This window comes from Telmatherina bonti, assembly GCF_933228915.1.
Source record: "Telmatherina bonti genome assembly, chromosome: 7".
Taxonomy (NCBI): Eukaryota; Metazoa; Chordata; class Actinopteri; order Atheriniformes; family Telmatherinidae; genus Telmatherina; species Telmatherina bonti.
The window spans coordinates 26,056,601-26,081,622 of NC_136625.1; the positions used below are offsets into that span (position 1 = coordinate 26,056,601).

At 40.2% G+C, this 25,022-nt stretch overlaps 1 protein-coding gene across 1 annotated transcript in view; it reads left to right on the forward strand.

Annotated features, from left to right (window-relative positions):
* Nucleotides 1-323: 323 nt before the first annotated feature.
* Nucleotides 324-25,022, forward strand: part of dnah9l (dynein, axonemal, heavy polypeptide 9 like) — a gene marked incomplete at both ends in the record, with an annotated part of 32,561 nt that continues 7,862 nt past the window's right edge. The window contains 66 exon segments of the mRNA XM_079243830.1: nt 324-353; nt 666-856; nt 2,083-2,278; nt 2,815-2,914; nt 3,065-3,276; nt 3,359-3,592; nt 3,824-3,991; nt 4,520-4,636; nt 4,876-5,013; nt 5,583-5,707; nt 5,868-6,063; nt 6,219-6,323; nt 6,422-6,613; nt 6,884-7,084; nt 7,318-7,653; nt 7,773-7,850; nt 7,936-7,991; nt 8,093-8,213; nt 8,316-8,485; nt 8,593-8,815; nt 8,900-9,016; nt 9,212-9,298; nt 9,434-9,592; nt 9,693-9,776; nt 9,879-10,037; nt 10,182-10,304; nt 10,787-10,909; nt 11,062-11,286; nt 11,378-11,596; nt 11,771-11,941; nt 12,167-12,292; nt 12,383-12,490; nt 12,574-12,705; nt 12,792-12,952; nt 13,376-13,532; nt 13,623-13,856; nt 13,860-13,978; nt 14,049-14,187; nt 14,522-14,614; nt 14,733-14,927; nt 15,347-15,424; nt 15,610-15,742; nt 15,976-16,103; nt 16,323-16,471; nt 16,575-16,725; nt 16,814-16,945; nt 17,073-17,246; nt 17,363-17,567; nt 18,241-18,406; nt 18,525-18,627; nt 19,419-19,556; nt 19,680-19,781; nt 19,919-20,080; nt 20,197-20,280; nt 20,620-20,729; nt 20,857-21,019; nt 21,137-21,260; nt 21,911-22,053; nt 22,137-22,298; nt 22,608-22,667; nt 22,750-22,923; nt 22,995-23,141; nt 23,255-23,368; nt 23,564-23,707; nt 24,279-24,461; nt 24,800-24,901. Coding sequence (XP_079099956.1) covers nt 324-353; nt 666-856; nt 2,083-2,278; nt 2,815-2,914; nt 3,065-3,276; nt 3,359-3,592; nt 3,824-3,991; nt 4,520-4,636; nt 4,876-5,013; nt 5,583-5,707; nt 5,868-6,063; nt 6,219-6,323; nt 6,422-6,613; nt 6,884-7,084; nt 7,318-7,653; nt 7,773-7,850; nt 7,936-7,991; nt 8,093-8,213; nt 8,316-8,485; nt 8,593-8,815; nt 8,900-9,016; nt 9,212-9,298; nt 9,434-9,592; nt 9,693-9,776; nt 9,879-10,037; nt 10,182-10,304; nt 10,787-10,909; nt 11,062-11,286; nt 11,378-11,596; nt 11,771-11,941; nt 12,167-12,292; nt 12,383-12,490; nt 12,574-12,705; nt 12,792-12,952; nt 13,376-13,532; nt 13,623-13,856; nt 13,860-13,978; nt 14,049-14,187; nt 14,522-14,614; nt 14,733-14,927; nt 15,347-15,424; nt 15,610-15,742; nt 15,976-16,103; nt 16,323-16,471; nt 16,575-16,725; nt 16,814-16,945; nt 17,073-17,246; nt 17,363-17,567; nt 18,241-18,406; nt 18,525-18,627; nt 19,419-19,556; nt 19,680-19,781; nt 19,919-20,080; nt 20,197-20,280; nt 20,620-20,729; nt 20,857-21,019; nt 21,137-21,260; nt 21,911-22,053; nt 22,137-22,298; nt 22,608-22,667; nt 22,750-22,923; nt 22,995-23,141; nt 23,255-23,368; nt 23,564-23,707; nt 24,279-24,461; nt 24,800-24,901 — 9,651 coding nt within the window.

The window sequence follows — 25,022 nt, forward strand, 5'->3', positions numbered from 1 at the left end:
CAGTCATACACACCCAATTACATCCCAACAGTGAGTAAAGCTAAACAAGAAAAAACAGCTGATATGCAGGTATGCACGGTGAGTGTGTGTCTCACGGGTTTGGTGTCTACACTCCATCTAATGCACACATTTTTTGAAATAAGTCACTACTTATTTCTGGTGCTTTCAATGCTGTTGAAAGCATTCCTACTGTTTTTGCATCTGTGAAGACATCTCCACCATGGAAGACCAAACTGCTGTGCGTGCTAAAAAAGAACGTGAAGAGGATCGACCGGCAAAAATTCAGACATCAGTTCAGGCTGGGGGAAGTGCCGGGATATCCAATGGAGCATCTGCCTATCGTCATTTCTGAGGTTGGACTGCATGTATGCCGGATGGATATATAGGTTGTCTTAATCTTAGAAAATACAACTTTTTCTTAATTTAAAGAAAAAAAAAAGGTATAGATTTTGAGTTGACTTTTCCACTTAGAAGAGGTCATGATTTTGCAGGGGTTGCTTTACTGGCATAGCCATAGCCGTAATGGAACAGAGCCATTATACTTTAGGTTAAAAAAAAAAAAAAAATCTGCTGCTTGCAGAGAAAAGAAAAGCAAATTAGAGGGTGTGTTTAATTTAAGAAGCCTTTACACAAGTACTTTAGAAAAGGCTTGTGTGTCCATACAGGTGCTGGTTTGTGTGGTATCCAATGGGCTGAATCATGAGGACTGGCCGCAGGTGGTATCGGATGACATCCATCGGCACTTGGAGAGGCTGAGAAGCAAGGTGGTGACCCTGAGAGGCCATGCTGAGGGGCGAACATTGCTGCCCCTGCCGCTGTGTGTGGAGAGGGCATGTCCTCAAGATATTGCACTCAGGTCAGTGTGCAGGTGTAATGTAATGTGCATTTATTCAAGTACTAAATACATTTTCTACTTCTATTTCACTTCTTTTTTTTTTTTTTTATAAAACATATTTTTTATAACACATACTAATAAAAATATTCCAGATTCAACCTTTACTATTTTCTTTTGACTTACAGACTATATAAACTAACAGTATATGGTGATTTCTATTTAGTAGTTAATTGTTGCCTCATATAAAATATAAACAAACAAATAACTATAAAATAAAAACACACACATCACACATGGATGTGTAAAATTAGTATGTTACAGTTTAAACTGGCAAACATTACAATATAAAGTCATTTTACAGGGTTGAATCAGATCTTTACTTTAATAAAGAATGAAAATATATCTTTAATTGCTGTAAAGGTGCTAATAGTTGTGGCAAGCGTCAGAATAAACGGTAACAGTGAAGACTGTGCTGGGTGAGTTGAGTCATCTTCTTAAGATGCACATTTAAGGAATACGGTTTACTTTGTGGAAAAGAGAACAAAAGAACAACAGAACAAAGGAAACGTCTTTAACTACAGAGTTCTCAGAGCTTTTTATGAAAACACAACGTCAATATTCACCTTATTTACCGAGTCATTAGCTGTTCTCCTTTCTGCTGGAAAGAGTTTGCATTGCGGCGTAGTTATTGTTACGTCTGGAAGCGTGCCATTCCTCTGACCAATCAGAGGCGACGGCAGAACTGCTCGTCCGAGTTTTCACCGGAAGTAACTTTTTACATATTTTCACAACGCAAGATTTGTTTGCTTTATTAGTTACACCAATTTATCCAATTTATTATGCTGCAGGCTTGATGCTTTTCACTCTATTGCTTCACGCAGTGTTAGCTAACTGTTGAACATGACAATATTAGAGCTGAAACAGTTTGAGTTAGCATCTATCATGGAGAAACGTGTTTGGTTGTCTCTTGCTAATGTTCAATAGTTTTATTTTCATTTTGGATAAAGCAATAATACTCAAGAGTGGAATGCAAACTGGGCATTTGAATATTACAGTAACATTATAAGTTTAAATAACTGACAACATTTTGCCTTGTTAAACTAACTGGATCAACAGATGGATTATGATGACACACAACCTACTGAAATTGCATGTCCCTATTTCTAGTTTATCCATGATACTTTTATCTTCTGTACTTCACATTACTATTTTTATCCACATTGATTGCTTTATTATGCCCCCCACAGCCCTACTGGATGGCCACTGGACCGTGGCTTGTTATACTCTATAGAAACTCTCATAGTTCAGTGGTCTGGACAGATCTGGAATGTGCTGAAGAAAGATTCTGGTATGTTACTGCTCCAGGGAGACCACCCAGGGCCCAGTGTGGAGCTCCAGTTTTGGGCCAGCCAAAAGGAAAACCTGCTGGGCATCCAGTCACAAGTATGACACTGAGTGGAGGTTGCCCATGGTGCATATGTAATGCACACTGCTGTACTGTGATATTAATGTAGTGTTGTTGTTCTGTTTTTTTGTTGGGATTTTTTTTTAATTGTTTTTGTTTTATTTATTGTTTGTTTGTTTGTTTTTTATGTGAAACGCCTGAATTTCTGGAAGGACACATTTTGTCTTCATTTTTCTAATACATATCACTTACTTTGTTTACATACTTCATAAACAGAAGTCATGTCATCAGCATTTTAGATGATTGATTTCACTTTAGTATCTCATCTGCTCTGTCTCAAGGTCAGCGGCTTCTTTCTTTCTTTGTCATGTGGGACAGGCTATACTTTGTGTCTTGATATCATTAAGTGCAACAAACAAGCTGTTGTGTTTGCTTTTTGACGTACACACTTGAATTGCATTGGATTGTATGCAGTATAATACAACTCATCAGCTTTGCGTTGGTGTTGTGATGTATAAAGTTACAGAAGTATTAAGATATACGTTCCTCTCAATACAGCATCCTTTTTTTTTAGATCCAAAGCTCCAAAGTTGAGCAGATCATGGAGATCCTAAAAAAAGTGAAGAGCAGTTACTACTTTGCTTTTAAGGATGTCTGTGTCAAAGTTAACAATGGTAGGTTAGCATTAACTGTCATTTATATGCTATCAATGAGCATCTTCTTCCTGTTATCCAGTGTCTTTCAGCTAAAATACTATAAAACAAGAGTGAAACTTTTATGATGTTTTTCTAATATGCAATAAATTCTGAATATAATTACTGTAGCTGTGATGGAGGCAGAAGACATAGATCTGTATCTACGCCCCCTAAGGAGACAGATCAGCAGCTTAGAGGAGAGAAGTTTTCCACAAGTGGATGTTCTCCTTCCTCCTCTTTTTCACACACTATGCCTCATATGGAGTCATTCCCAGTACTACTGCACCCCACAGCGCATGGTGGCCCTCCTGCAGGAGTTCTGCAACCTGATTATTGAAAAGGTACAATGAAGTTAAATACATGAATGGAAGGTAAAAGAATGATTATTTCATTTTTAAATATAAAAATTGTGTCTGCATACAGGCCTTTGCATATCTTATCCCCGAAGAACTGTTTAAGATGGAGCTTGAGGAGGGCATGGAGAGAGTACAGATAAGCATCTCAGTTCTGCGCACCTTCAAGCAGCTGTTTCACACTTACCGTCAGCGAATACCTAATTACTACAGAAATGGCCAGAACATCAAGATGTGGGACTTTCCAGCAAAACTTGTCTTTCAGCGATCAGATTGCATCATGGAAAGGCTTCTTATGATTGAGGTGTGTGGTAACCAAGCAGAGCTTTGTGTGTTGGCTGAATGTTAAATTAGATTTGACTTTCTGTCCTAAATAAATACAGCAGAACAGTCAGAATTTTAGTGGCATCTCTGCATCTAGTGAACTGGCTTCATTATTTTTATATGTCCATAAATATTTCACACTATGTCATGAATATGGAAATGACCACCTCCCGTTTGTCCATTAGTGATGTTTCTCATCTTTATTTTTTAGGAACTATTTGCAACAGCGCTTGATTTTCTAAAGCTGGAAAAGGTTGAACTGGGTGGATCCAGAGGGAAAATTCTTAGCGAGATGGTCTTCAGCATGAGCGAGGAGTTTCATGATCGTTGGCGGACCCTGAGAGAGAGCAAATATGACCCCTTGGACTATACTAATGATGTAAGACCTTGTGAAATAACAGCTGTTGTATTCGATGTCACTGTGGTGTTTATGTATTAAGCCCCAAAGGGTTGTAATTTACAGGGATTTATAGGGGGCATTGACAGGCACAGGCAAATAATCAAAAATAACAATTAGATGTTGTTTTTCTCCTCAGCAGCGCCGTAATTGAAACATGGCAAAGCAAAGTAGTTGCTAAGCAACACACAAGAACCAGTGACTGGAGTCATTATTAGTCAGTGCATCAATATTTAATTTACTTCTTATAAATATTATTTTACAACAGCTTCCAGTGTGACTCAGAACAGGAACTCAATCCAAAATTGATTTGTGTCTTAATATATTTTTCTCAAATGTATGTTATTAGAACCAGTGCTGATTAACTGACCTGGGGAAACCTTGACGGTTTGCACAGAAACTTTAATGGAAGGAAAATAGCAGAAAAATATAGACAGAATAAAAGCTTTTTAATTGAAGAAGCAAGGAAAATATTCATCATTTGCTGCCCTTTGGCACTTTTGTGTTCAGGAATTTGTGCGTCACTACAGGCGGTTTGTAGAGCAGAACAAAGATTTTGATCAGAGGCTGGGCACCGTCCTCAATTTGGCCTTTCACCACTCCAAAAACCTGAATTCAGCCTTTAAGGTACGTTTGTTGCACAATGACACCTAAGGCAACCGCTGTTGCTGTATTTAGTAATGTAATTAATTCCACATTTTCAGCGTTGTATAAAGTGTAAGTGGACAGCATGCGGCATGTTAGCGTTGTATAATCACTGTCATCTCTGCTTCAGGCTGCTTGGTCATTATTGGAAATTTCATGTGGATTTTATTTCTACAATTTATGAGTCTGAAAGTAACACTGTCACTTTGGGTCCCATTTAGTTGTTGAAGATTTTTGGCACCCTTCTTGAGAGACCCAGAATCCACCAGCTGTTCTCTCCTAATTACAACGTGTTCCTGGCCATGTTCAACCAGGAAATAGACGACTGTCAGCTTATACTGGATCAACATAGAGAGGGGGTAAGAAAACAGCAAAAATGATCCCCTCAATGGTTTTAATAATCATTTCTGTATTGAATCATTTGTTTCAGAATATGCAAAATTATATATTTATAAAATGCAGTGATTAGAGAAGTTAGACACCTGACTGTGGCATAACAGCAGGGCCGGATTAAAAGTGCACAGGCCCCTGGGCCCAGAGTGTTACAAGGGCACCCCTTCCCAACCGCAACATTGTGAAAATTGTGAATGATACACTGTAAAACAACATGTCTTACATCGCTCAGCCAATAGTACCAATAGCAGTATACTAGACACTGTGGTGAAACTATCTGACTTTTATGTACATTTTGTTTCATGTCCAAACTGCTGGTGTTTGCCCTAGGTGGGCCCAACATGAGCCCCAAGTGGGTGTGGACCCCTGGGCCTGTGCCCATAATCTCCATTGGATAATCTGGCTTTGCATAACAGTAGTTGCATATGACATTATGGTTTAGATACTTTGCTTCAAACTTTAGGGAGAGAGTTCTAAGTTCATGTAATACATATAACACACTTATCAGTCAAATTAATGAAGATCTGTGTTTCAGCTGCAGTCAGACTGTGCAGTCCTGGGAAAAAATATGCCTTCAGTGGCTGGTAACCTGAAATGGTCACAGGAACTTCGGAATCGCATCCTTACAAACAGGAGCAACCTCTGCCAGCTGGCCCACGCGTATGGATCTCCTCTTCTTCTAATACACACACATACACACTCCTTTGTAGAGGATATGACATCCAGAAAATATAATACCGAGCTTACGATCCAGCTGCAATGGTTTAGAAGCTATTTAAAGCAATGTTACAGCTGATATAATCTTTTCGTGTCCTTTTAGGCCTCTGGGGTGTGCTGAGGCAGACGATGTGCTTCAAAAGTGTGAACGTATTCTTGAGATTTTGGACAAGCATGATGAAGAGCTATTCACAGAGTGGACAGAGGGCCTTGAGGACATCTGCCATACTCACCTTGCAGAGCCACTGTTGACACTGAATGGTGACATGGGTCTCTTCCAGGTCAACTTCAGTCCTGCTGTAAGGAGAAAGAATAACAAATATACAAGAGTAACGTCAAACATTTTAGTCAGGGCTAACATGCCAATTTAAAATACAGTTATAAATGCTGATACGTAAGACAAAATACATCACATGCAGTGCAATACATTTTCACATGCGATTGCTTCCACCAGCTCTCATCAGTGCTGAGAGAGGTAAAATATCTTAGCATGCTGAAGACCCAAAATATTCCGAAAGCAGCTCTCTATCTCTATACTAAGCGGGAGAGATTATACATGGTGAGTTGAGCCTTTACACACAGTGTCAGACAGATATATTTAGGAGTTGTGTGACTAAACCGAATCTGTTAAAAATAAATCTGCAATCTGCCATGTAGTACACACAAACGCTGACCTTGGTGACCCAATGGTACAACAAACTCCACAGTACCATCCTGGCCGTAGAGCTGGGATTGGTGAAAGACGAGATGGATGGGATGAGGCGACAGCTCGATCCAGCCCTCCGGGAGATGAGTTGGGCTCAGGATGACCTTTGGGATTACATCAAGAATACGCGAGAATTGGTCAAGGTACTCATGATTTCTCATCCAAGTTTTGGTAATTGTTATGATTGCAGTCCTTCATGTGGCGAATATTTTTTAAGTAGCCTAACATTTATTCTTTTTTTTTTTTTTTTTTTAAAAAGAGGACATTTTAGCTTAGACTTTGGTTGATATACTGTATATATGAAAACACTGGTAGTTTATTGTTTGGGCTCTTGCCCTACCACTTTCTCACAACAAGAAAGGACCTAAAGAATTATGACACCATTGAAATGCAATCGGATTTTATTTTTCCAGAGCATTTCTAGTCGTGTCCAGAAGAGCAAAGCCAATGTGGAGGCTATTCAGGCCCTCATGGGAAAATTCAGCAATAAAGCCTTCATCACCAGGAAGAGTCGTGATTCTACTCTCCTTGTCTTCTCTGACATTGAGGAGAGTGTCTCCAAACAGCATTCTCTCATCAGCGCCACAGGGGAGCAGATACACAAACTACTGCAGGTATGCTCATATCTTACCCTTGATGCTTTAGAGGCGAGTCTGAGCAAATACACAAGAGCACATGTAACCATATGCAGAGCTCAGGATTATGTCAGTGATTATCTTCAAGCTTTTTCACCATCTCACAATCAGACATACTTCATGAATCCCAGTCAGTGTTACAGTGCATCATTATAGAATGACAGAGAGAAAAAGAGTTAAACTATGTGATATCACTTTTCTGCTGGCTCCAGGAGAATCAGTCCTTGCTTGGAGTGACAGATCTAAACAGCAGCGTATGGCAGGCCTACACAGAATATGTCGACCGGATGATCCTGGCGGGCTTCTCCAGCGCAGTACACTGCTCCCTGCAGTACCTCATGGACAACACAGACGCAGCCCAATGTATAACACCACTGTTTGAGGTCCAGCTGGTCCTCAACAGCAATGAGATGGCTTTTGACCCCTCACTGGACTTAAACCGCAGCGGTAACTTTTATGAAATTGTCGATAAAATGGTGGCCAACATCACCAGCGTGGCATCCTTCATTCCCAGAGTGGCAGCCCACAAGCAGATGGATAATTATCAGGTGTTACTCAGATTAGATCATGGACATAATCACAGCATGCATGAATGCTCAAATACATAAATGTATTAAATGTGTGTACACCCCCTTTCTACACGCTGTCTTGGTTTCCCATCTTTTAGTGCGACATAAATGAAATGAAGGATTTGTCAGAGATGTGCCACATTATCCGCTCACGGGCACGTGCAGCAGTCAGTAAGGTAAAGACTTTACTCCCTCTGTCTTGAATACTTTTTTTTAAGTTCATCCCAACATAAAAGTGTAAATACCACCTTGTTGTTTCAGGTCAGGGAGTACCAGGCTTCATTTTCTAGCTACCGCTACCTTTGGACTGATGACAGGTCAGATTGATATGAGGACTGAATTTGTTTTTATCAAACATCTTTCACAAAGATATGTCCATTCAAGTTTTCATTTCTTTTTTCGTCCTTTCCGTGTTCAGATCTGAATTTATGAGGCAGTTCCTGTTCTATGGTCATGTCCTAAGTACAGAGGAAGCTGAGCTGTATGCTGACTATGAACTGAAAAAGAACCCCCCCACCCTTGACAACTTTAAAGATCAAGTGTGTTGTGTTTCTGCAATTCATTTATCATTTTATCTGAACCTATCTAAATTCCCTTCAGAGAATTGTTTTTGCACTCTAAACTTGTATTACTTCATCCAGATCAACCTGTTTGAGTCTCTGTATGCACGTGTGAGCAAGATGGAGGACAAGAGGGTGTTTTGTGGCTGGCTGCAGTTGGACATCAGACCCTTTAAGCACACACTGATGAATGTCATCAAAAGGTGGAGCTGGATGTTCAAAGAGCACCTTCTCAACCATGTAAATGAGAGGTTAGACAAATGGAAGAACAAAAATGAATTATTACCAGCATTACCATTTTTATTTAATGTCATAACCCCAACATATTGCATTCTGTCCATCCTATGTTATCCCACAGTGTGAAGGAACTGTCCCACTTTATCCAGGACACAGCTGGAGGTCTGTCTACCAAGGTATCAGATGGGGATTATGCAGGCCTTGTGAACATAATGGGACACCTCATGGCCATACGGGACAGACAGATCAGCAATGAACAGCACTTCAGACCTCTCAAGTCAACTGCTGAGCTCCTGAAGACCTATGGACAGCAACTTCCAGAAAGTGTCTACACACAGCTGGAGGTGCCGTAACGAAGTTGTAGGCCGTAGCTGCTATGAAGGATAATCAGTGCATCACACTCTCTGCTTCTTTGCAACAAATCACAGGAGCTGCCTGAAAAGTGGAAAAGCCTTCGAAAAATTGCCTTCACAGTCAAACATGAAGTGGCACCGCTGCAGTCCAATGAAGTGTCAGTTATACGCAGGAAGTGTGTCCGCTTTGAGGTAAGGCCGCATGCGAACGGTGTAGTATGTCAGCCCGCCAACCCCTTACAAAGAGCTTGATATCTGATATATAAAACCTCTTTGCTTGCTGCATTATACATGACACCGCACCTCTTCTATGTGTGTGTAGTTATAGACGGAGAGAAAGGTGCAAGTGATCAAACCTTCTAAATTTGTCATATTTTTATATTTCAGGTGAAGCAACATGAGTTCAGGGAAAAGTTTCGCACCGAATCGATCTTTAAGATCAGTGTGGATGAGCCATATAAACTAATTGATAAGGTGGGCAGTGGAAGGTATACTTCCTACAACCTGGAAATAAAGCAGTCCTTCCTCTAAAGTAGTTCATGCTGTGTGATTAAAGAAAATCTATGGGACAAAACAATGGTAAAAGCAGATCAAACTGTCTGTCTCCAGTCTAATCGATCTGTGGCAGTTATGGAGATGGAAATGAAAACGTTGCAGGACACAGCTGATCTGTTTGAAGTCAGCTTCCCTGAGTACAAGCAGCTACGCCAGTGTCGCTCTGACATTAAACTCGTCAAAGCAGTCTGGGACATGGTCATCTTTGTGAAGGTGCATTCTAATCATTATGAAAATGTTATATTGTAAGTGAGAAAAGTTTTCCATTTTTGGGAAATTAGAGAATTAATCAGCTAATCTTTTTAATTCCCAGACCAGCATTGAGGATTGGACCAAGACTCCATGGAAAGAGATCAACGTTGAGCAGATGGACATGGAGCTCCGGCGGTTTGCTAAAGTATGGAAGACTAACATTTTAATGAGATTTTTCTTCTTGTGCTTTGATTTTTAAGCAAACTGATTCTTCCACAGCTATAAGCAGTTCTGTTTTCTCTTGAAGGAGATGAAGATGCTAGATAAGGAAGTGAGGGCATGGGATGTGTATTTGGGCTTGGAATCAACTGTGAAAAACCTGTTGACCTCTCTGAGAGCTGTCAACGAGCTGCAAAACTCTGCAATCAGGGAGAGACATTGGCAACAACTCATGAACACCACAGGAGTATGAGGATATATTTGCTTTTGCTTTGCAACCTTCCTGCACTGTAAATGCATCCACCTATGCTGCAGGTTTACTGACTTCAATTCTCTTAATGTGAAATCTGATCCCACCCACAGCACGCCATGTATTCTCTCTGATCCTCAGGTCAGGTTTGTGATGGGACAGGGCACCACCTTGGGGGACCTGTTGGAACTACAGCTTCATCGTGTGGAGGACGAGGTTAAAAACATAGTGGACAAAGCTGTGAAAGAAATGGCCATTGAAAAGGTAGCAATCCTGTGGCTGAATATGTGATTCCAACTTTTATGTAAATACATGTGTTTTCAATCATATGTTTAAAGAAAAGATCCAATCCAATCTAATCCACTTTAATTCTATAGCACATTTTATAAACATAAACAGTTTCCAAAGTGCTGCACAAATAATAAAACAGTGAAAAAGAAAAACAATGTTACAATACTACAATATGGACTATACTAAAATAGCAATAAATACAAAGTAATATGAATAAATAATTATATAAGTAAAAAAAAAAAAGTAATATAATAAAGTAAAATAAGAAGACACAGAGGACCACACAACTCACGCATTGTTAAAAGCCAGAGAATCAAAATAAAAAATTCAATCCATAATGACAAAGGAAAAGTAAGCTTTCATGTAACAAAATTCATCCTATTGCACATTTTTGTCTCCCTTGCATTCAAGCGTGACATGTTACGTGTGAAATCATGTATGTCTTTACTTCATAGGTTTTGGCAGAGATAACCCAGACCTGGAGTGTTATGTCTTTATCATATGAGACACATACCAGCACAGGAACCCCTTTGCTCAAAGCTGATGAGAATTTAATTGAAACACTAGAGGACAACCAGGTGACCCTTTGTGACGGCGTGTGATGTGTACTTCATGTTACTGGTTCATAAAACAAACTGTTGCCTAGTAGAAAACACAGCTCACCATAAATTGGAGATGTAGAAGTCATAAGGTTATTTGTGTGACTGTGCATTGGATCGTTGGTCTGCAGGTGCAGCTGCAGAACATCCTGATGAGTAAGTACGTGGAGTATTTCCAGGCAGAAGTCAGTGGATGGCAGAGGAAACTGATGGTGGCCGACTTGGTCATCTCCACCTGGATGTCTGTCCAGAGAACCTGGGCCCACCTAAACAGCATCTTCACAAACAGCCATGACATCCGCTGCCAGCTGGCCCATGATGCCGAGCGCTTTCAGGGAATACACACAGACTTTCAGGTAAGAGAAACGCACTTCCATCTTATTGTTCATGCCATCATGTTCTTAGAAACTTTCATATAAGTATTTTATTTGCTCTCCTTATACACAGAGCCTGATGACGGAGGCGGTGCAGAACAGTAATGTGGTAGATGCCACCAACCAGCCTGGCTTCCTGGAGAACCTGGAAACATTACAGCAGAGGCTGTCCGTGTGTGAGAAGGCCTTAGCTGAGTATTTGGAGACCAAGAGACTCACATTTCCCAGGTTTTACTTCGTGTCTGCCTCAGATCTGCTGGAGATTGTCTCCAAGGGAACGCAGCCCAAGCAGGTGACAAATGAACTGTTTTCCAAGACAGAACACACAAATAAATAGTTATCACATTGTAGTTTACGGTTCAGGCATTTTTTTCAGTCATGTGTCAGAGTACTGAATTGATTAAGATGAAAATAAAAGATAAAGTTGACATGGATTAATTGGGTGCGTGTGTGTGTGTTTTTCCAGGTGACCAGGCACTTACTAAAGCTGTTTGACAACATAGCAGATCTTCGCTTCAGTGACTTCAATGAAGGAGACCAAGGAGGGGAGGAAGATGGAGTGGCAGTTGCCATAGGCATGTACAGTCGAGAGGGCGAATATGTTTCTTTCTCAGAGCCGTGTGCCTGTGAAGGACAGGTATTGAAAAATGAAAATTGATTTTTGTGTGTGGCCATTCAGCAGAAGAGTTTTTTTCTGTATTCACTGTGTAGTGTAGCTCTCACTCTCTGCTGCTTACAGTTGCCAGGATACGTGCTTTTCTAAATGTCCCAACAGGCTGATTTTATTCCGGTATTTTTATAACATTTCATGTTGTTTTATTGTTTTTTTTGTTTGTTTGTTTGTGTTGTGTGTTTTTTGCAGGCGGAGTGCTGGTTAAGTTCCTTAGAGAGCACCATGCGCTGCACAGTCCGAAAAGAGATGCAAGAAGCAATAGCTGCATATGAGGACAAACCAAGAGATCAGTGGCTCTTTGACTACCCTGCACAGGTTTCATGATGTCCAATCAGTAGAAATAACTCTTTATCTTTAAAAACACACCGATTATATGTAACATGTCTGTTTTCTTTCCATAAACAGGTGGGGTTAACTGGTAGTCAGGTATGGTGGGCCACAGATGTGGGCATTGCGTTTGAGAGGGTGGAGGAAGGTTTTGAGACGGCTCTAAAAGACTACAACAGAAAGCAGGTATCATTGCACGGTGAGATTTTTTTATCCGGACAGGTGAACACGTTGGCTGTGTTGTCCATCAAGGCTCTGTTTAATTGCAGATCACTCAGCTCAACTCTTTGATCCACATGCTGCTCGGAGATTTAACTCCTGGAGACAGACAGAAAATTATGACCATCTGCACTATTGATGTCCATGCTCGAGACGTGGTTGCAAATCTGATCACTCAAAAGGTAGTCTTTAAAATTTTGCTTCCTTTTTTTGAATGAATTCAATACATTTGATGATTCCTGTCGCTGTTATTGTATTCTGCTGGTAGGTGATAACTGGGCAGGCATTTGCATGGCTGTCCCAGTTACGCCATCGCTGGGATGACGAAACGAGACACTGCTATGTTAACATCTGTGACGCCCAGTTCCAGTTCAGCTACGAATACCTGGGAAACACAAACAGGCTGGTCATCACCCCACTCACTGACAGGTAGGCCATACGAGCGCCACCATTTGCTACGGCGATATACAAACATACAGAATACACACATTATTAATGATGTATATTTTAAAGCTAGCCCTTTTAGGAACTGGTTGAAGACATCCATTAATAGTGGGGTCCTTTTGCCTTGCAACTACAAACAAGGCTCCTCTAAGCACTTAACATGTAAGTGCTCAGTCAAGCTGTGCAGTGCTTAAAAGTAGAGCGCACCCATGCAAGTGTAAATGTGAATCTAGAAAGAGGGAAACAAGAGTGTGTTGTTTCTGTCCCATGAAATAAAGTAAAAAAAAATCACAAACATTAAAAGTTTCCAAGCTTCTCATCCAGATTAGTTGCACTCTTATTGTTAAAACTCTACTTATTCTGATAATTTTCTTTTGTGGATTCACACCGTAACCCTACCACTTACAGGTGTTACATTACCTTGACTCAGTCTCTGCATTTGACGATGAGTGGTGCCCCATCAGGCCCTGCTGGAACGGGTAAAACAGAAACTACTAAAGATCTCGGACGCTCTCTAGGCATCATGGTATATGTGTTCAACTGTTCAGAACAAATGGACTACAAGGTAGCGTGGGCGCCCTCTGTTCGCTTATGCACTTTTACTCCATTCATTGAACATGTATTTATTGGCTTGTCTGTGTGTCTGCATTGTCAGTCTATAGGTAACATCTATAAGGGTCTGGCCCAGACAGGAGTGTGGGGCTGCTTTGATGAGTTCAACAGGATCTCTGTGGACGTTCTGTCTGTGGTTGCTGTGCAAGTCAAGACTATACAAGATGCTGTACGCAACAAAAAACAAAGGTATGCATGTGTCCACACACCCTGTCGATACACTTTTATGCGAGTTAGGCTTACCTTTTTCATGCACCCAAATTCTGCCGTATGTGAATAAAGGTTTCATTTTCTGGGAGAAGAAATTGACCTGAAGCCAACAGTTGGGATCTTCATCACTCTGAACCCAGGCTATGCTGGCAGGGCTGAACTTCCAGAGAACCTCAAGGCTCTATTCAGGTGTAGTAAATTAAAAGAAAGAGGAAAAAGTTAACAAATGCAAAAGATTACTCTGAGTCTTACATTTCAGGCCCTGTGCAATGGTGATCCCAGACTTTGAGCTGATCTGCGAGATAATGTTGGTGGCTGAAGGGTTCATAGATGCACGTCTGCTGGCACGCAAGTTCATCAGCCTCTACACTTTGTGTAAAGAGCTGCTGTCTAAACAGGTGCATAGATAAAACCTATTTGTGAAGACAATGCGAAGAATAATAAAAGGTTATAGCTCGATTAATATGATGCCAAATGTTTTAAAGAACCTCCAAGTCTATTGTGAAGGAAATAAGATCAAAAGCAGTGGGTTCTCTAATCTAGAATACAGTTCTCTACAATAGAAAATAGCTCTTTGCACTTATTTGTGTGATTTAACAGTTGATTTAATTCAATTCAGTTCAGATTTATGTTAGCACCAATTGATGCAAAGTCACCTCAAGACACTTTTAAAGGGCCATAAGGTTTCTAGACATCAAATCTCCCACATTGACGTTTTCTGCTCTCTGATAGGACCATTATGATTGGGGTTTACGGGCCATCAAATCAGTCCTGGTTGTAGCTGGATCTCTGAAGAGGGAGGAACGGAGCAGACCTGAGGAACAGGTGTCTCTCACTGTATTTTTTACACGAAAGTAGAATAAATGTGCTTTTGCACAGTTGTTATCCATTTAAACTTTTGCTTTGTGGAATTAAAACTGTGACACTGTTACTGTCTCCACAGGTGCTGATGCGGGCATTGAGGGACTTCAACCTGCCAAAGATAGTGACAAGTGATGTGCCCATTTTTCTTGGACTCATCAGTGACTTGTTTCCTCAACTGGATGTACCCAGAAAGAGAGACCCTGCACTGGAAAACGCTGTCCGCCAGTCAGTCAGTGAGCTGCGCCTACAGCCTGAGGAGAACTTCATATTGAAGGTGCATCTTTGTGTTGGACTGTGCTTAGTTTTACTTGCATAAAGCCTTAGTTTCAATCGCATGACAACAACTTACCGGTACATAAAAAAGCATTCCTTCATATATATATATATATATATATATATATATATATATATATATATATATATATATATATATGTTTATTCAAGACAACATTTATAACTGATATTTGAGGGGAAGAAATGATGCCAAAAGCTGTCCTTCATTATTTAATCATTCTTCTAGTTTTACCAGAATATAGTTGTTCTAGGAAGATTTATTAAGTTTTATGATAAACATACATGTTTTCAGATTAATTCATTTCCAACACTGTATTTGACAAAATTGTATTACATATTATATTACTGTAATATACTGAATCCTTTTACATAATGTGTTAACCACTCGTGTGCTGACAGGTGACCCAATTGGAGGAGCTGCTGGCTGTCAGACACTCTGTGTTTGTAGTAGGGGGACCGGGCACTGGAAAGAGTCAGGTAGACTTCTCTAGAACAGCTACATAAATAAAGCTGAATACAAAATATAATTTTATTTATTCTTTTAATCACCCACTGTGTGCTTCAGCTTTCCCTTTTTATACCACTGACTAATAACTTACTGTAAATGACAATGATGGATTCTGCTTTTTCTAAGACACCTGTTTATGCTATTTATTTTCCAGATCCTGAAGACCCTCCACAGGACTTATGCAAACATGAAAATGAAGCCAGTATGGAATGATATTAACCCCAAAGCTGTTACCACAGATGAGCTGTTTGGATACTTGCATCCTGCAACCAGAGAGTGGAAAGATGGTAAGAGGCTTGAGGATTGTAGAGGGGTTTATTAAGCAATAAATGAGGAATTATTTTAGAGTGCGATTAAATGAGCTCCAATTCAGTCTGTTTGAGTCCAAACGAGTTATCAGTGATCACTCCTACAACATCAGTACCATTGTTTATTTCTTAACTTTCGTTTGTGTATGTTTCGCATAAACAATGTAAAGAAAACATTGATATACCAGTATATGTTTTATTTCTTACTTAAGGTCTGTTTTCCTCCACCATGAGAGAGTTGACCTCAGTCACCCACAATGGGCCCAAATGGATTGTTCTGGATGGTGATATTGACCCCATGTGGATTGAGTCTCTCAACACAGTTATGGATGACAATAAAGTGAGAGTTTGAGCTTCCTCTCTGCTTTTTTCTTTTTTCTACTGTTGGATTGTGTTTCATTTTGTGACTGTAATATCTGTTACCATCCAGACAAGAATTGTAACACATATTTTTCATTTTTCAGTGCCAGTCATCTGCTGGATGCACTGTGCTCTTTAAGTTAAGTGTTAAGTGTTGACTTGAACCCTATGTGTTGATGTTTTCCACTCCTCTGTGAAGGTTCTGACTCTTGCCAGCAATGAAAGGATCAGCTTGTCGTCCTCCATGCGTTTGCTTTTTGAAATCTCCCACCTGAGAGCTGCTACTCCAGCCACGGTGTCCAGGGCAGGAATACTCTACGTCAACCCACAGGACCTTGGCTGGACCTCGTAAGACACACAATGGCATAAATCAAAATGAACATGTTGATTAAGTAATAAAATTTCCCAAAATCTGGTCATGATAAGCGTGCTAGCTTTGCTTCACCCTCAGGTACGTGACGAGTTGGATAGACACCCGACAGGCCCAATCAGAGCGAGCCAACCTCACCATTTTGTTTGATAAGTATGTACCATACTGTCTGGAACAAGTTCGCTGCAACCTGAAAACCATCACTCCCATTCCTGAAAACAGCATGGTGCAGGTGCGGTCTTATGGATGCTGTTTGAATCCACAAAAGAGTTGGTTTTCTGTTCGCTCAAGCATGCCATCTCTGCATATAACCCCCCCAGACACTGTGCTCCTTACTGGATTGCCTGCTGACAGAGGAAAACACCCCAGCCGACTCTCCTCGAGAACTTTATGAGATTTATTTTGTCTTCGCCTGTGTCTGGGCTTTTGGAGGGGCTCTCTTTCAGGATCATGTATGTGGTGAATAATGTTTGCATGAGGCAACAGCTCCTTATTACAATGTTTTACACAGATAATGACCCTATACTTCATATTATTGTATCTTTTGTTGACATTATATTTACCTAACCTCTGTTGCAGCTGCATGACCATCGTGCTGAGTTCAGCCGCTGGTGGTCTAAAGAGATGAGAGCAGTGAAGTTTCCCTCTCAAGGCACCGTCTTCGACTATTTCATTGACTCTGAGACAAAGAAATTTTCTCCCTGGAGTGAGAAGATGGTGCCATTTGAGCTGGAGGCTGATGTCCCGTTGCAGGTGAGTGATTGTACTTGCAAATACAGTTGAGTGTGAAAAACATGAAGAAACCAGTGCACATTATTTTAACTAGCTAAGGAAAGGTTCACAGTCAGGTTATGTTATATTTGTTTCAGACGGTGCTTGTCCACACCCCAGAAACTATCTGTCTAACATATTTCATGGACCTGCTGCTCCAGAAAGGCAAACCTATCATGTTAGTGGGTAACGCAGGAGTGGGGAAGACCATCCTGGTGTCTGATAAAGTCTCTAAGCTGAAGGAGGACTACATGGTGGCAAAAGTACCTTTCAACTATTACACCACGTCAGCCATGCTGCAGCGTAAGAACCAACACATTGTGTTCAGATTATAGTGAATTTAAAAATAAGTATAATTGCATCGCTGATAAATGTCATCTGTTATCGAGTTGGAGTGTGTCGGCTTCGTCTGTTGATGTGCAGATTGCCATATTTAATCCAAATCTCTTCATACTAAACTGAACTATTTTCATTTACTAACTAGAAAAGCCTCAAAGAGCACAGACCTCCGCCAAGCAGCTCATTTTCACCCATATTGTGAAGAATCCTTTTAAAAATTTCTGTGTCCACATTCCTTACAGCTCACTCACAAATTTAATGGAACCAAAACCCTTCCTCAGAAAAAAATCGCAAAAACCTGCCCAGTAGTTTATCAGTAAAGTTGCTAAAAAAAATAGACAGATACAGTCAAAAAAGAAATTACCTCCTTGGCAAAGGTAAATGTTGTTGTTTTTTTTTACTACATTGTGCCAAAAGAAGTTTAAAATTAAAATTGAAAAGTTTACATTATGTATATCTCAATGTAGTATCCATCTGTTTTACCCATTAACACCAGCTGACCAGCTTACATTAAAAGACTTTTATTCAAAACTTCAAATATAATTTATTCTATATTGTTTCTCTTTTCTTTTAGTTCTGGCAGTCGTCACTTAGTAATATACAGTGAACACTATTGCATCCATTATTCCCACCTCAGGTGTCCTGGAGAAACCTTTAGAGAAGAAAGCTGGTCGTAAATTTGCTCCTCCTACTGCCAAGAGGCTCATCTACTTCATAGATGACCTCAACATGCCTGAGGTGGATGTTTATGGAACCGTCCAGCCACACACACTCATACGGCAACATCTTGACTACAGCCACTGGTAAGACTGGTGAGACCCACACACATCTGCTGCTGTTAAAATCTAAAGCTATGCAAACAATGTCCAGAAAATATAGTTTGAAGGTTTGGTTCAATCTAAATATAATTAAACCCTTTAGGTACGACAGACAGAGGCTTGTGTTGAAGGAAATACATAACTGCCAGTATATCACCTGTATGAACCCAACAGCTGGAAGCTTCTCCATCAACCCCAGACTTCAGGTACTACCAGGCAAGCACACCGGCATTAACTGTTAATGACTACATTTAGGTCAGGTCTACTAAAGGTTACATGTACAGAAACATGTTCAAACCCTTTCTACATGCAAAAAATAGTACAAACAGATTTACTAACTCACAGAGTGTGCAAAGGGTTTCTTCTTTCAAAGGTCCAAAATAGCGCGTCTGCATCCAGTTAGTACATCTACGTCAGTGAATATTTAATACAGGGTGTTCACATGCTATTTTGCATGTGTTGAGTGGAGAAAATGTAATGTTCATTTAGCACCCGCAATGTGATCTATCACACCTGAGAAGAATTTTGCTTACAGAAACTATGTTTATATTTAACCTGTTTCAAAAGGACATGCATGTGTGCATGTGCACAAAACAAAGCAAGGAGAAGATGGAGAGAATGCATTTATAACCCTCATGTGAATATTTTTGAGATGAACCACCTGCAGCCCATTTTTGCAATCTTTCTTAATAAATCAGCCCCACGCACAATATTTGCACACGCAAATTACTGTTTGCAAACTGGGATGTTAGTAGATCCGGCTCTTTGTATATTGTGTTTAAATCCACAAGCAAAAAATCTGCGGTATAGGACAGATATATGTCTGGATATGAACAGACATGGTAAACTGTCAGAAAACATAACAAAGCTTTGGAAATAGATGACCAACTCACCTCGCTGATAGATTATAAAAGTCATACTGAGCTTTGAATGTAGTTTGTTCCCAGACTTCCAGTGAGAGAAATAAAAAACACCATTTCTCCCATGTGTGTTTCAGAGGCATTTCTCAGTGTTTGCTGTACATTTCCCAAGTGCTGATGCATTAGCCACCATCTTCTCCAGCATCCTGTCGGCTCACTTCCTTCAAGGGGGATTCAGCTATGGGGTGTCTCGGTCTGTTGGGACTCTAATGCAGGTATGTACATAGTATCAGAGAAGCATTTGTCTTTCAAAACTAACTTTTTCATTTATCATATTCATGCAAAAATTGTGCTTCTGTTTGTGTGTTTGGATATTATTTTGCATTTGGCTCATCCAGGCAGCCATCTGTCTGCACCAAAAGATCAGCCAGAACTTCCTCCCAACAGCCATTCGCTTCCACTATATCTTCAACCTACGAGACCTCTCCAACATATTCCAGGTTGCAAATAATAAGCACGGTCATCTAAATTAAAATTCAAACTCAAAATAAATTACTGATTTTTGTTTACTTTTTGGATTTTATAAATATAAATGTTCACCTCATGGTTATTTATTTACTGATTTCCTGATTTGCAGGGTATCCTGTTTGCCCTGCCAGAGAGTATCCGATACCCCATGGACTTGGTTCATCTGTGGCTCCATGAGAGTTCCAGGGTCTACTCTGACAAACTGATGGAGGAAAAGGATGTGGAACTCTTCAACAAAATCTTGCTGGATACTGGGAAAAGATACTTTGAGGTAAGAACTGGAAAACATGCTCTATTTATAAAAGAATTAACATTTAATGACAGTTTAACATCAGCATGTTAAGTGTTTTCTTGTTTGTTGTCCCTGCTTTTGCCCTTTTGCTCCAGGGAATAGATGACTCCATTTTTATCCACCAGCCTTTGGTGTACTGTCACTTTGCTCAGGGTGTTGGAGAGCCACGCTATCATCAGGTTTGACAAGCGCACACGCACGTGCATTAAGTCAGAGCTTCTCTGGTCTGCACCTAATTTTGTTACTTGATAGAATTTGTCTATTTTTTATTAATGGATGTGGTAAAACTGGGTCAGAATTATTGTTCGTCACTTAAATCCATTAACTGCACTGATTTAAGACCTTATGGCTCAGTTTGTGCTGTCCTGTCTGATCTGCCTGGAAATGCATGGAGATTAACGTGCAGCTATTATCAAATGGATTTAAATTGTTTGCATATCAGGAATTAACTACAGTAAAATGGGCACAGCTGAGTTTTGAAGAACCAAACTCATCTCTTTATTTGACCATTGTGTCAGGCTTCAGATTGGGAGAAACTCCAGAAGACACTGGCTGATGCTTTGGAGCATTATAATGAGCTCCATGCCGTCATGGATCTGGTCCTGTTTGAAGAAGCGATCCAACATATGTAAGAAACACATGCAGATATCTGCAGACGAACTACAAACACATACAGACGAGCACAAACAAGAGTTTATAGAGATTAGCTTATCTGTAAACATCAATAAACTCACTGTTCTGGTGTACGCGTTCAGATGTCGGATCAGTCGCATTCTGGAGGCCCCTTATGGGAACGCTCTGCTGGTGGGGGTCGGTGGAAGTGGAAAGCAGAGTCTGTGCCGACTGGCTGCCTTCCTCAGCTCACTGGAAGTTTTCCAGATCACGCTGCGAAAAGGTTACGGCATCAATGACCTCAAGGTAAGCAACAGAAACATAATGTATTATGGACTGAGAATTCCTCATATCTAATCAAATAAGCTAAGAATTACATTAATTTCCTGTCTTTCCCACTTAAAATAATTCCATGTTCTGCAGAGTGATATAGCTGCGTTGTACATAAAGGTGGGAGTAAAAAATATTGGGACAGTATTCCTTCATACAGATGCCCAGATTCCTGATGAACGCTTCCTGGTGCTCATTAATGACATGCTGGCCTCAGGTTTGTCTACACTGTGTGTGTATGTGTGTGTGTGTGTGTGTGTGTGTGTGTGTGTGTGTGTGTGTGTGTGTGTGTGTGTGTGTGTGTGTGTGTGTGTGTGTGTGTTGGGAGGATTATCTTCTGTGTGTGAAATTTTAAAGTGTTTTAAAGTTATTTTTTTGCCTACTGTCAAGGATCTTTCAAACAGTAGTCTAGAGAACTGAAAAGGCATCAGCTACAAATACATTTTCAGAGCGACGTTCGTACAGAAAAGGTTTAATTCTGGTCAAAGACTTGCGATCAAAAACTAAAAATGGTTGAATCTTAGAACAAGATCTTTTATCAATTAGATCAGTGTTTTTCAACCTTTTTTGAGCCAAGGCACACTTTTTTTCACTGAAAAATCATGAGGCACACCTTAAACCAAAATGTTTTATTTAAAAAAAAAAAAAAAAAGTCCATATTATTATCATATAGTCCATCTTGTCAAAGCCTCTTAAATAGAAATCAGAGAAACATAAGAAGAAGGAATTTTATTATCTTTCACTGGGGCCTGTGATCCTGATGATCTCTCGCGGCACACTAGTGTGCCATGGCACAGCGGTTGAGAAACACTGAATTAGATGATGCATGTAAATGTATACTGGTAGATGTGTATGTTGTGCTTCTAGGAGATATACCTGACTTGTTCAATGATGAAGAAGTGGATATGATAGTGACATCCATCCGAATGGAGCTGAGGGGGTTAGGCCTCATCGATAGCAGGGACAACTGCTGGAGCTTCTTCATTGAGAGAATACGGCGGCAGCTCAAGGTGGCAAACATCTATTATTTTATCACATTTCTGTCTGTTTCCGTGCTGCTCTATCTCACCGTCTTTCCTCTGCTTTCCACCAGGTTGTCTTGTGTTTCTCACCAGTCGGATTCACGTTGCGCACACGTGCGCGCAAATTTCCTGCCCTGGTTAACTGTACTGCCATCGACTGGTTTCACCCATGGCCTCAGCTTGCTCTGGAGTCCGTCAGCTCTACATTTATAGAGAAGATAGCCGGGCTGGAGGTAAGAACTCATTTTTCTTGGTTTTTATTTTAACTTTATAACAGATATTTACACCTTTCTCTCTAGAAGGATTGAAAAAAAAGAGACGTATGTAGACAAATGACACATCTATATGGTGTTACTGACCTCGCTCATGTCTCTGGTAGTGGAAAAAAAAGGTAGCTTTTCAATAATATTCTAAAATATGAACACATCTGGCAACATTTAGGTACATTATTCTATTAAAATTAATAGCTTAAATATCAATATCTTAGCTGTCATCCTACATGATCATCTCAATTCATCTATGTGTGTATTCTTGCTGCACAGCCCAGAGTGAGGGCATCTATCAGTGAGTTCATCTCCTACGCCCACACAAGCGTTAATGAGGTGAGAGCTGCTGCAAAGCACTGTGAGTGATAACCGCTCCTGCTTTCTTCTTTGACAAGATTTAGTGCTTGGTTTGTTAAAGGTGAGTGTCAAGTACCAGCAGAATGAGAAGCACTTTAACTACACCACTCCAAAGAGTTTCCTTGAGTTCATGAAGTTGTACGACAACCTGCTGGGGAAAAAGCGCATGGAGCTGACCCAGAAGATGGACAGATTGGAGAATGGGCTGCAGAAGCTGCTGAATACTGCATCACAGGTTAGGAAATATACACCACAGTGCACCAAGACACGTCACAAATATGTCAACCTTCTTCTCTGCTTTTTCAGGTGGAGGATCTCAAAGCCAAGTTAGCGGTGCAGGAGGTGGAGCTGTGGCAGAGGAACACGGATATTGAGGCTCTTATTGCCAAAATAGGACAACAGACAGACAAGCTCAATCAAGAAAGAGCTGTAGCTGATGCCGAGGAGCAAAGGGTGAGATTTTTACTTTAAATTATACAGAGGAGGATTTATAATTAGTTTAGCTTGCAGATATACATGTAGAAGGGATCATTTTACATCTTTTGTGTGTTTTTGTGATTGTTCAGGTGGCAGCTATTCAAGCTAAAGTGACTAAACAGCAGCAAGAGACTGAGGAGGATTTGGCCAAGGCTGAGCCTGCTCTGCAGGCAGCCAATACAGCCCTCAATACTCTAAACAGGGTAATGTGCTTTTACCATTATATAAGTCATAACTTGGTTCTGTTCTGCACATTTAATTCGTCCTATTTTATTTGCACGCAGCAGAAAACACCTTTCAAGGTTTTCTCCATTCCAGCACCCGAAAAAGACCAGAACAACAAAAAAAGGAAAAAATAAAGGAAATGATATATGTGCTCTTGTGTCTGTGTAATCCAGCTGAACCTGACAGAGCTGAGGACATTTCCCAACCCTCCAGCCATTGTCACCAACGTTTCAGCAGCTGTGCTGGTGCTGCTGTCTCCCCAAGGCCGAATCCCCAAAGATCGCAGCTGGAAAGCCTCCAAGATGGTTATGAGCAAGGTGATATTTTACATCAAAGTCCTCCATATAAGTCACTCTGTGTCCTTTCATATGAAAGTTCACTCATCTTTGCATCATTATCCTAAAAACGACGAGGAGATTAGAAAAAGGGTGGATTTAAATCAGTTAAAATCCTAAAATACTCTTTAAAGGTGGAGTATGTAAGGTTTTCAATATTTAAAAAAAAAAAAAAAATTAACTAAAAAAAATAACTTCAATCATAATTAGATAGTTCTTTTTAAACATGTAGGTTCCAGTCTGTCCATATTTGATGTGTTATTAAATTACAAGTTTAATTAATGACAAAGACCCTTCTTAAATGTTTGCCGACCAGTTAAAAAAAAGTGCTTTTTGTCATTTGTCATTAATTAAACTTGTAATTTAATAACGCATCAAATATGAACAAACTGGAACCTACATGTTCAAAAAACGATCTAATTATGATTGTAGTTATTTTATTAGTTAATTTATTTTGAAAATATTGAAAATCTTACATCCTCCACCTTTAAAAGTATTAATCTATAAATATTGAAATCTGACAGAGGTTTGTTTAATCCATACGAATGTCCAGGTGGACGACTTCCTTCAGGCTCTGGTGAATTTTGACAAAGAGCACATCCCCGAGGCCACAGTGAGGTGTGTGAGAGATGAGTATCTCAGTGACCCAGAGTTCAACCCTGACTTTGTGCGGCAGAAATCCTCAGCTGCTGCCGGCCTCTGTGCCTGGGTCATCAACATCATACACTTCCACGAGGTAAACCCAAGCTGTCGTATAATCACCCCAGTTCTTAACTGTACAGCTCCATCTTCTTCTTGCCATTTGACAGATTTTGTTTGTTTGTTTGTTTTTTTTCCCTAAAAATTTGCGCCGCATTGGATAGATTTTCGTAAGTGCATCTTCTGTCATCTGTCTTCACATAATTTATATTATAAAGGGTTGAGAATATTTTATTAAGTTCATTAAAAATATTGAAACAGTTGTTTGATTTGCTGCGATTCTCCATTAATGACTAAAAGTTTAGGTTTGCTTTGTAATTAGGACTGAGATGAGTGTGTGTTTCCACGTGTGTGTTTCCACATGTGTGTGTCCAGGTGATGTGCGAGGTGGAGATGAAGAGGATGTGTCTATCTCAGGCCAATGCAGATTTGGCTGAGGCTGCTGAGAAACTAGAGGCCATACGGAAAAAGCTTGCAGTGAGTCCCTGTCTATCCTGTGATTTTATATATCGTTAGGCTCATAGTCATGTTTCAGGTTTTATAGGCAGTGATGGACAGTTTATTAGCAGAATTAGGACAGTCAGACAGATATCTCCAC